General features: G+C 37.7%; 1 protein-coding gene across 1 annotated transcript in view; it reads left to right on the top strand.

Moving 5' to 3' along the window:
- The window catches only part of GRIN2A (glutamate ionotropic receptor NMDA type subunit 2A), a 196,265-nt gene that overhangs the window by 104,349 nt on the left and 79,420 nt on the right, over positions 1 to 12,496 (top strand). The window contains exon 3 of the mRNA XM_072878469.1: positions 10,535 to 11,127. Coding sequence (XP_072734570.1) covers positions 10,535 to 11,127 — 593 coding nt within the window. The remainder of the gene's footprint in view (positions 1 to 10,534; positions 11,128 to 12,496) is intronic.

Below are 12,496 nucleotides of genomic sequence, written 5' to 3' on the forward strand. Positions count from 1 at the left end.
CATGTGATTTCCATTAGCATAACAGAAGAGCACCTGTAGCTTTGCCCAGAGGCCAAAGATGATGCCTAAAGAGGAGACTATAAAGGATAAGCATAAATGGTATTTCCCTTCAGTACACTCTCTTCTAAAGACCTGCTGATTGTACATAAGAGCAGAGGAGTATACTGAGTATTTTGAAACACTTCCTTCTAGAAGAATTTAAAAGCAGCATGCATGCTTTGGGTAAGTTACGATGTTTTTGTGACTTTGCCTTCCAAAGGCAGGTGAGTCAGGGTTGCACCTCTTCTTGTTTAGCACCCAAACTACATGGGGAACCAAAATGCATATATCTTCTTGAAGAATTTTGAATCTCTCGTCTTATCATCATCTTCCTCTGCTACTTGAATATCTCCTACATATCTCTGTTGCCATGGAAAGATGCTCTGAATGGCTCCTTGAACTCAGTTTAGCCGTCCTCTCAAAAAATTTCCTTTCCATCTGCCTATCTGTTTGTCCTCCCCAGCTAGCCTCTTGCTGTTGGATTTTTCTCTCCTGTCCAGTGCTACTGAAGCAGACTAGGCACCTAGACGTGGCTAGTCCAAGAGTCCTGGCTCATAAAGGAAAAGCACAGAGTTACAACCACACAGTAAAAAATTAAATTGGTTTTATATTTCTTTTATTTGCTTAATATTTTATACTCACCATTTGGTGAAAGGGGGTGGAGGAGGAGGTTGTTTGTTGCCTTCATTTTTACTTGTTAAGTGTAGATGTATGGAAATTACTTAGTTAATGGTTTTCTGGCTTCTCATCATCCACACAAGTGAGAAATATTTTAGCATTCAATTGAGACCAAATGTTTTCAGATAAGGAGATGATGTCTTAAGACATTTTTATTGATATTTAATTATGCATATCTTTCTATATAGTGTATGGCATTTATGCACACATGCAATACATACTGTAAGTAATCAACCTATTTGGTTTGATTCAGCTGCCATTAAATGATAAATTGTTACTGATTCTGGATTTAATGCTGGATTCTTGGCCATAGCATATTTAAATGTTATTGTGGGTAAGTAGAGTTTTGATTCTATTTACAGGATTAATAAGTTTGGATGGTGTTGTTTTTAAAGCTCCTAATGGCAAAAACTGTATGAAAATCCTTTCGCAAATTTTGTTGATGCATGAGCTGTAAGCAGGTTGTTATGCAGAATTTTCTTGTGCAATATTTGTGCTAGATAAGATAGAAAATTTGGACAGAGAATCATACTTGTCCTCAACCACTCTAAATCCTTGTTCTGAACCACTTTTCCTATAGGTTGGGGGTATACGATACCTATCTAAATTACTCTGTGATGTCATCTTATAGTTAAGTGAAACAGCTAGTGCGTTAGACACCAAATAGCTGGAATGAAAATTTGTCTCAGGGATGAATTATTGCATAGCATTGATTCTTGAAAATTTCCATAAGTTATTCCAACAACTTATATTTTTTGATTCCACAGCAATAGTAATGTAAGCACATGAAATTTTGCTTAGCTAAAATATTACCATTAAATTGAAAAAATATTACCAAACCCACATATTTTAATTTAGCAGGTACCCAAAAAGAAGTCAAGTAAATTGGATTCTAGCAGATTCTGTGGATGGCTGAGTAATTTGTGTACATGTTTAAACTTATGGCTGGGGTAGAGCAAAATCGATTTGGATGACTGATTTTGATAAAAAAATGAATTAGGCTGGTGCTGTAAAAAGCTGTTAATCAGATAAAATGTGGCCATTGCACTTTTAAACGACTAATGACATAACCCTTTTGGGCAGTAAAGTCTGTAAGACTAAACTATTAGAATGAAATTTTATTTGCTGAAAATTTTAAAAATAGAGATTAGCAAGGTTCACTTTTTATTGAAAGAGGAAGATAAAACACTGCTTTTTCATTTGTTTCTCTTTTTGGACTCCCTTGGAAATTTTGGAATCTTCCTTTGTGTTGGAGATCTATCTGCCTGTACCAAAACCTGGCTATCAGGGTCTTATTGTGAAACTGGACAGTTAAACCCTGTATACAAGGTTGTTTTCAGTAAGCATGGCCATTAACAGCAGGATTGTTTTCAAGATTTATAATTAGAACTAGCTGTCTGCTCCAAGAAATAATATAACTCACTGTAAACTAAATGCTTTGATTTTATATCCATTAAAGTTCCCCAAACTGCCCATGAATCAAGAGAATCTCATCTCTGATGGCCTTGTGGGAGCAGATGTAGTTCAAAGTAAATGAACTAATTGATTTGATAGATAATTCTCTATAGTCACAGACTGAAACTTGAGGAAGGTGAGAAATTCCACATAGCCCAGCATGTTGTTTTGGTAGTAAAATATGTAGTATCTCAATACTGATATGAAACAATGTGAACATCAGTAAATAATGCCCCAGTGCGAATATAAGAGAGTGGGATAGTGGGGGTGGGTAGTCTATATACCAAGATTTTTATTTCTTTCCCAGAGACCTGTCTGGTTCATTTAGCTGGTATCCTTCATTCATCCTATGTCTTTGTGGTATTTTATTTCTAGAGGTAAATTATGTGAGTTCCAATGAAATACCAGAACTAGGAGAGGAAAGTTATCCAGACTTTTCTTTTCCTCGGACGTCTGTGTCTATCCCTGCTGGATTTCCTGAGTCTTGGCCTTTCACCAGGCTAATTCAAAAGTGCACTGATGCTCTCTTAAGGCTTTTTATTTCTATTACCTGGCAAAAAGCTTTCTATGATTCTGCAAAATGAATTTTTGTTTCTGAAAATAAGTCTAGGCTTTCCTCCTTCCAACAAGCACATTTTGAAAGTCTTGCAGTAAAATTATGGTTTGAGTTTCAGTTTGTTTCTACCTCATTTCATAGCATCATTTCATTGTTTATTTTTCTCATCCAGGTAGGTAACCTGTACAGAATAGATCATTATCAGTTTGTTCTAAACTTTCTCATGTTGCCGTGGGGAGAACAGGACCAGGACCACTTTTTCTTCTAACACTGTCACCACAACTTTGTTGTGATCTATCAAATGTGAATTGTTGGCAGATTAATGTTTCCATACAGCAGAAAGCCAGTTACTTTCACCAGTATTGTTGGAGTATCTTCACACAATTGCCTTGTCTTTGAAAAGTCACTGACTTTCCTGATTACTCTCCAATCATTCATAACAACTGTTTGAAGAGTTTTCACTGAAAGGACAGACTCAAGAGCACTCCATGTGAACTCAGGTGTTCCTTGAGGTGAAAGATGTGCTACATGGCTAATTTAAAGTCATTTTCCCATAGAAAATGAAGTCTTTTTGGGCTCTTCAAGAGACTATTTACTTGCATCAGTTTAGTGCTGACTAATTACATGACTAAACCAGAAGGACGCTGCTTGTACAAACCATGAGAAAATCAGACACCTAAATTTAAAAATGGTAAAACATTTATCTGCAGTCATGACAAGGGACATAACAGAAATGATACTCAGCTATAATCTGTGGCATAAAACCTGTCCTTCTTGCTAATTAATTGATACATTAGGTCACACACGTTTTTCAATATTTATTTTCATGGTGAAATACCTATAGGAAATGAGAAATTTTTGTATGAATCTCATCTTCTCCATAAAGGAAAAGTATTTTAGGATAATGCTAAGACTTTACACTGACATACAGCACCACATGATCCTGTATGGGTTAAAGAGTGACTGATTTATATTCAAGAAATATTTGAAGGTACAAAGCAAATATAATTTGTCTGAAAATACTCTTTATTCTCCCTTATCTTCTTTGCAGGCATCAGTACTCTGTTTCTTCTTACATGTTGGGATTCTCTTTCACCCCAAAAGCTGTACAATAGCTGTTACTCACCCAAATAGCTCTGGTACAGCCAGCTCCTTGCTGCCTTTTTGTAGAACCACAATTTTTCCCTTCCTCATTGAAATATTCATGATGTAAGATGTTTCTGTAACAGTGGAAGTTGAAATTTATCTAGAAAGAAGGCACCTTGTGAATAAACCTTTCATCAAATGACCACACAAAAATCCCTGCTGGTTCACATGAGTCTTTTCAGGATTTTATCAAGTTCTGTCACAGGCTTGTTGATGTCATTTCAGCCTTTGAAAGCATTTTTCACTTGCCTGTCCTGGTTGAACAGGAGCTCAGACTGAGACACCACAATTTCCAATGTTTGAGCAATCTGTCAATGAAAACCCAGGCGGTGCGCTCCAGCCCAGAGAATGGTTCATGAGCTCTGTGCTAAACTAGTTGTCTTCCATAATCAAGTTATGTTGTTTCACTGTGATGGCATGTTGAGTTACTTTAAATCATTAGACATGACAATGTATTATTTGAAGAATGTGAAGGATCAAAAACCAGTGGACTCTGCATTGATCTGTAGAAACCCTGTTCTCACTCCTTTGTGTTTGTTTATTTGCTATTCTGGTATAGAAAAAATAGTGGCAAAGTTCAACTCTTGTAGCAGACCCAGATAAGCCAAGCAAGTAGTATAAAATTAAATGGATATATTAAAGGGAAAAAAAAATAAAACAAACCCCCCAAACCCCTATCTGTTATCTAGCAAAATTCTTAGGATAAAACCATGACCTGAAAATAGAGAAGCCTCTGCAAAATTAATCCCTGCAGGCTCCCTCTGGAAATGGGAAAGAACATGCTTGATTAAGCCGGTGCTAACCTTTCAAAATCATGTTTCCTGATATTTATTCCTTGGAATAATAAAAGGGGACGTGTCAGATGTTGGAAAGCCATAATGTACTCCCTTGCTTGCTACTGCCCTTTTCTAACTTGCGTGTTCCTCTCCCAGAGCAAACTTTTAAAATAAAAAGTAAGGCCTCAGTTCGTCCTTTTTGTTGACCTTTATATATTTCGTGGCTCTGCATTTGCACCAGTTAAATTACAGAGTAAGAAAATTTCCATCCCTTTTCTAGCTCTGCTAGAAGGCCTTAGTCTTCTCAGTGAGAAATGGCGAAACACATTCACAGGTCTACGTGGGCAGATGTGGAGAACATCAAATCTACCGGCTGGGGGCTGCAGGAGCCCGCGCACCTCGTCCACAGAGCCCCTGCCCTGCTGCCCCTGCCTCCCGCTCAGCTCAGCCCGTGCCTCGGGAGGGCTGGCACGGGGGTCCAGGCATCGCTGGACAAGGATAGGGGGACGAGTCAGGCTCCAGCTTGAGTGCAAGGAGCAAGTCAGTGTCTGCTGGGGCTGGGCATGGCCTTGCTGCAGCTGAGCTCAACTCAGGGTGATGGCGGCTGGGGGGTCCCACGTGGGACCATGGTGGTTGGTGGGGGATGCCTGGGGCCCAAGCAGCTCCATAGCCCACATGGGAGGGCAGGAGCGCGGCTCCCACGGGAGAGGTTGGTATCGACCAAGAAACCTGTGGGCGGGGGTCGTGCGTGCTTTTGCCACGTGTGAGGCCAGAGAGGTGACAGGTCCTTGGGAAACAAATCTTTTCTGCTGTTTGTAATAATTAGTAAATTATTTCCACCCTCACATGTTGCTCTGTTTTGCCTGAAAGTGCATAATTTTGTATAATTTCCCCCAAATTGGTCCCATGGTGATACTGGGGGAGTTTTCTCCCTGGGTGCCTCAGTGAGATGTTTGTGTTGGGAATTGCATGTTCTATACTGTTAATGAATAGAGGCAGGAATTTAATAACTTAAGAGTTTAGAAATGTGCACGGTATCTTGGGAGGAAAGGTTTTCCTTTCAGCTTCTCCACTTCAGTGTTTGCATTGACTGAAAGGTTTGCATGGGTCTCTGTAGTACCGCAAAGGAAGACCGTATGGCTGAAACCTAGATATTAATGACAGATAAACAGGATTCACTTCATGTTTACCAGGGGATCAATACATCATTTCAAGTAATCTAAAAAAATTGTTCCAAGTTAACACACTGCAAGATACATTATCTACCTACATTTGAGATTGATACAAATAATTTCCTTCTGTATATTTTTGATGTGATGCTAAATTATTCAGCTTAAATTCATGACTCATCTCTGGTTTTCAGTTTTTCCAGTCTTCATAAAAATGCCAAATAACTACTATAATTCATTAAGCAGGAAACAGCTTGCACTGTATATGTAAACCTAGCACCGCATGCCTTAAATCTGTTATGAAAATGGAATATCTAAGTGACAGTGGTGTAAAATAGGAGAAAAAGAATTTTTGCTGGATCTCTGTGGAAGATACAGAGTGAGTAAGAATGAAGTAATTAAGATAACTTTAAAGTCCTACTTGTAGTCCTGTCATAATAATCTTGTTTCTAGCTGAACAAAATCATCCTCTGGATTGCTTTTTAAACCGTGTTCCATGCTGGCTTTTGCTTCCTGTCATAATGTTGTCTTACCAGTGAAACAACTGTCCTCGACAAATCTGCCAAGTGGAAAATCGATTTGGTCTTATGTTGACCCCTATTTTGTTCTGGTTTAGCGCTTCATTTTCATTTAACAAAAGGTATACTATTTTAGATAACAAATGTTTCTTTCTTTAACTAACCAAGTATTGCAGCTTTTTCCCTAGCAGGCATAAACTACTGTCAAAGCTTACCTCAGCTGTTACAGCAGCTGTGAATGTGCCCTGCTGATCTCATGGAAAAGCTGGAGCTAGGAAACTAAGATGTCATGAAAATAGCTGAGGATGAGGTTTCGAGAGAAATATTCCTGTAATTTGTTGGAATTGGGGAAGTGAAATGTGCAATTCTGACAACAGTGACAGATTTATAGACTCTGTACACTAATTAAAAAGCAACTTACTCTAATATATTAATCTATGAAATGACAGCATCAGAGAGAGCTGCTCTGTTTTGTGCACAAGCATGGGAACACTGAAGTGCCCTTTTTCCGTAATGACAGAATTTTATATCGTATGCAAAATTCAAGAAGAATGTTAAGCAAGAAGCAATTGAAGGATTGCTTCCTTCTGGTGTGAAACATATGGGGAGATGTTTTGCTGTAAACTGTATGTTCATGTGCAAGACGGGAAGAAACAAAAAGTTTTCATTTGTTCTTTTCCTTCTCTTTTCATTGCTGTTTTTTGTTTACATGGCTGTGGTAGAATCCAGCTAAGAAGCTAGAACAGAAAAATCAAATAAAGTATTACGTAATAATTTCCACAACTACTTCCAACTAGATTTTTGCTCATATCAGTGTAACATCTTGGGATTTGCATGCTTTGAGATTTATCCGTGGAATTCCTTTGTATAAAATTCTCTTTAATTGGATAAGTGGTAGAGCTTCCTTGCATCCTTCACCAATAATCTCAATAGATGGGGGCTCTGAGGAAAGAAAATGAACATATTTCTGATGTGCATTTAAAGCACCTCCAATATTACACCTGTATTCCTACTTCAGCAATGACTTAGATGTCTTGATAGATGACAAGATGACAGTTAAATGAAAATAACTGAATAATTTTGGGTTTTTACAAACATCACTTTAGTTTGCTTTTGAATATAGAAAAGTAGAACTTAAATTCTATTTGTGTAACAAAATACTAAGTCGGTATAAAGCAGAGGAATAATAATGTGTTTCAGGAAGAATGTGAAGCTTTAAAAACCCCAAAATGAACAGTTTTGTAGATATTTAAGGATACAGTAGTTGAATCCCTTATAGTTTTATTTATTTATTTACTGTTTCTGCACTAAACTTTCTTTTTTTTTTCCCCTAAACTTAATGGATAATATGTCCTTGAATATTCTCCTTATAGGCATTTAAATATCTGCTGAAGTTCCTAAGGCTGCAATTTGCTTGTAATCTTCCATCTGTTTCAAATTCATTGTAAACACATACAGTCAGATCTTCAGCTCTATAAAAGCATCACATTAAGTCAGTGGAGCTACATGGAATTTCTTCAGATGAGAATCTCGCTTGTGATATTTGTATCTATCTCCACTTTTCCTGAACCCAAACTTGTTTTCACCATATAATTACAATTTTTTTCACCATTCATATCACAAATTGATATTAATTGCCTGATTTTGACTAATATTCACATTCACAATTATGTGAAAAGGATTCATGTAATATGGGTATGAACTTTATAAAAATGTTTAATCAAAGCTCCTTTTATAAACTATTTTTCTAACAAAATGTTTACAAAAGGAAAGGATTTATTTTTTGTACTTTTCTTGTGTTGTCAGACTCCTGTAATGGTGACACAGGCCATTGTGCACAAGGCTGTTGTTCATGGCCAGTGAAGATGACAAGGACTGCTCTAGCTTAAAAATCTGTATTTACTAGTTAGAAAGGTCACACTTGGAAATGTCCATCTGCATTGTTTTTTGCCGTCAAAGACTTCATCTTCAGTTGCCATATTGGAGAAGTTCCTTGTGATGCATGAAGGGCCAATGTGTATGTGTTGTTTGAAAGAATTATTCCACTACATTAGTAGCCATAAACCATATATAGAAATGGGGTAGAGTGAAAGGATATGATGGAAATAATCTATTTAATTTACTGTAAATTATTTTACTTATTTTTACTGTTATTTAGCATAATCACAAGTAAAAATGAGGGTAAGATAAGAGCTGGAGAAGAAAACTGAAGTGATTGACTTTGCATTACAATATTTTTTTAATGTTCAATTAGGAAGCTACAGCAAACTTGGATTCATGGCATTGTCTCTAGATATCTAATTTACTTTGTAATAGTATATCAGTAACTAAACCATTAATGCTGACGCTGGGCAGATTTTCTGTGTGCTGGGTTTCGTTAGCTGTAAGTGTCCCCAGATGAAAAGCTTGTTTGTTTGTTTGTTTATTTTTAAGTATACAGCGCAGGTCACCAGGAAATAGCTCCTAGAAGCATTCAGCAATCAAATCTTCCTAATTCAATTCTTCTCCCAAATATGTCTTACAACATCTGTAATTAACCCAGAACCACTGCAAATCTGGCACTGGCATTCAGAATGCCATCTTTGAGGTACCAAAGCAGCCATGGCACATGATTTCATTACCACCAGTAGTGTGTATTTTTTACCTTCAATATCAGTCTTCATGGTCTGACACAGGTCGTAAGACTTTTATTGCTGTCAAGCTATATAGAATCCTGGTGTCAGGTTCTTAACACTTAGAAAGCAATAACACTCATCTCTATTAAAAAAAAAAAAAAAAAAGACACTCAGGTTGCTCTGAATAGATTTTGTAGATAAAATACAGAACTTGTAGAGCTGAGTTACCGTTCTCACTAATAATTGTATGTTTAACACCACCTTGCCATGAAACCTAAGGCAATTAATCTGTTTCTGTTCCCCGCAATGTAAAATAGGATAGCAGTTCACAACCACGTTCATAAAACTCTTTAAATTAAAAGCACCGTGTCTGTCTTTCCTGTAAAGGCTGCATAAGAAATCTTGAATGGTTAATATCTTATTTTTAAGTAATAAGCTTTTCTTTCATCAGGAGCTCATGCTTTCTGTATCTGAAAATGATGTACATAAGTTGCCACCACTGGTCAGGAATAAATACTGAAGTAAAATGAAAATAAAGAATTATATAGCTTCCTGTGTACAGTTTTGGTACTCTAATAATTGTGACGTATATAAATCTAGAATGTAAAATTCCAAAATAAATTTAGATCTTACAGCAACTTGGTGAAAATAGACCAATGAAAATGTTCATAAATTTAGTGCCAACAAAATATATTATTGTGTTGCCTGTTCCTGATAGATGATGTTAAAATAACAGGCACCTGCCCTTATACTGCATAAAATGTTATGAATATTGTAAAAGCCTAAGACAAATATTAGAAACAAGTCTCCTAGCAAACTGGCAGCACAGCTGTGTCAGGCAGTGCAGTTACGTATGAGGCCATTGTTTGAATTTACTTCCATGTAAGTCCTTTAATGAGGACACTGGCAGCTTGCTGGCTGTCCCTGGAGTCCCATCCTGTTAATTCTACATCAGGCATCAATGGGCCATGTGCTCTGAATGGAGCGTGATCAGTAGTGAGCCCACGCCCAGTAGTGAACTCAGTACCCGGGGATGATAAATCTACTTCTGCAGAGTTTGACAGCTTCCACCAAGTCCAATGAACCTGTGGAAATGAAGAATCCCTCAGACATTAGGTCTGGAAGTACAGAGCTTCTTCATATATATACAGCATGTGCATTGCAATTTAATTCCATTGTAACTAAAAATTAGTATGAATTTATTGGGTTGCATTCCTAATAAGTTTGATGAATCTAAAGCTACCTGCTGGAGATGAGTTGTTTAACAGTGGGTGGCTGTCTCTAGGGAGCTTCCTCAGTAAGTACTGATTTGAGGAGTTGTCTTCAAGTGATCAAGCAGTCAGAAATGTCCTATGTAAATGTCTGTTTGTCACTTTTTGGCAAATATTTTAATTAGCTGCGGTACGTACTTACGATCAGTTTTGCTTATTAATGATATGAATATGATAAGTTGCAGAAAGTTATTTGAATGCAATGAAAGTTTGGTAGCCATGGTGGACCAAAGAGAGCAGAAGAATTAGAGATTCTATTCTCTTCAGACTTGTAAAATATTAGTAATCTTTCACTCTGTTTGGTATTCTAGGATGTGATGTCCACGTTCTTCCAGTTTGGGGCTTCCATCCAGCAAGAAGCCATTGTCATGCTGAAGATCATGCAGGATTATGACTGGCACGTGTTCTCTCTGGTGACCACCACCTTCCCTGGATATCGAGACTTCATCAATGTCATTAAGACCACAGTGGAAAATAGTTTTGTGGGCTGGGACATGCAGAACATCATCATACTCGATACCGCCTTTGGAGATGCCAAGACCCAAATTCAGCTGAAGAAAATTCATTCATCTGTCATCCTGCTATATTGTTCCAAGGATGAAGCTGTCTACATACTGGATGAGGCTCGTTCCCTGGGCCTTACTGGCTATGATTTCTTTTGGATAGTCCCCAGCCTGGTTAGTGGTAACACAGAAATCACTCCCAAGGAGTTTCCCTCAGGACTCATTTCAGCATCGTATGATGAATGGGACTACAGTTTAGAAGCTCGGGTACGGGATGGCCTTGGGATTATTGCCACTGCTGCATCAGCCATGCTGGAAAAACACTCCTTCATTCCTGAAGCAAAAACTAGCTGCTATGGACAACTGGAGAAAAATGACCGGCCATCTCATACCTTGCACAAGTAAGGCTTATTGGTTTGGGGTTTTTTTTCCCTACATAACCTTGGTAATTTTCCATTCTGTTGCCATTATATGTTTCTTGAAGGAGAATATTGGTTTTTGTTAATCCCATCATGCCCTTTTTAAGCAATGGTTTTCAGATGTTCCAAGGGAACATGCAAGCGGACTTGCTGCACTGATAACTGTGTGCATGGAAATTATGTTATGTGCTGTGGAGAGTAAATACTGCTCTGGATCTGATGTAGAAGATGACAGAAATTGGTCTTAGACGGTATGAAGCTGAGTTAATAAAATCGTGCCGTTGTGTACTTTAACTATGAGGTAAAATTGCCAAAATGCTCTGGAGGCTGTGCCTGAATCACTTGCATCAGCAGGAACCTGGTAATATTTTAGAAGACAAGAGATGTGCAGTGTTAAAGAGGTGTCCCTGGAAATTACAGAAGTAGTAGATTAATTAGGCAGCTTTTGTCACCTAATAACTGAAATCTGTCACTTCTGCTTGTGAGGATTTTATTTTTGTCACCTGTACTAGAATAACTATAAAAATTAATCTGCATTAATCCAAGTTGATATGGATGTTTTCTCAAAACAGTTTGTCATATGGGAACTACCAAGGTTTAAATCAGAATTCTTTGCTTTTTTTTTTTTTGCCTTTTAATTATCCCTTTTAGATGTGGTACTCCTGATTACTTCTATCCAAAATATTGCATAATACATGCCACAGTAATATATTTCTTTATCTGGTTTGTGAGATGAAGTAAAGGGAATCTTGCATGTTTTTTAATAGCTCTTTACAATATCTCGTATGGAAGCTACTAAGCAGTATTTATGAAATTTGTTCTGACCAAATATTGCAGATGAAGTGCTTTCTACAGAAAAGCAGGATGGAATTGGCACAAGTAAAGGCAGTGCTGATTTCATATGGGAGACTGTGGAACATCTTTAATCTTCTGAGATGCATGTGCATATTTAGATTAGGGGTTGATTGCCATATGATGTCCTGGAACAGTTGTTTTCCACAAAAGTGGTATCTTTTTCGCAGCATTCTTCAGAAGCTCTCTTAAAAGCCAAATACTGCCAAGTAAATGGATTTTAACATTTCATACATGTATTTCATAAACAGTGTGACCAACATGCAGAAACTTGTACAGTTGTCCTTAGAGAGGGCTTGCCTTTAGTATGACGCTTCCACTTCTTTTCGGTCTCCCCTTTCCTATTTCTAAGCTGTAAAACTGTACAAATGTACCAGAGGTGTTGCAGAAAATCTGTGATTCTTTTCCTGATGCCCCAGTTGCCCCTGGGGAGTGATGGGAGGCAGCACTGGGTGGCTCTGGTCCAGCATGGCTCAGGGAAAGCCATCGCATGGTCACT

Source organism: Ciconia boyciana, chromosome 13, assembly GCF_034638445.1.
Source record: "Ciconia boyciana chromosome 13, ASM3463844v1, whole genome shotgun sequence".
In the NCBI taxonomy this organism is placed as follows: domain Eukaryota; kingdom Metazoa; phylum Chordata; class Aves; order Ciconiiformes; family Ciconiidae; genus Ciconia; species Ciconia boyciana.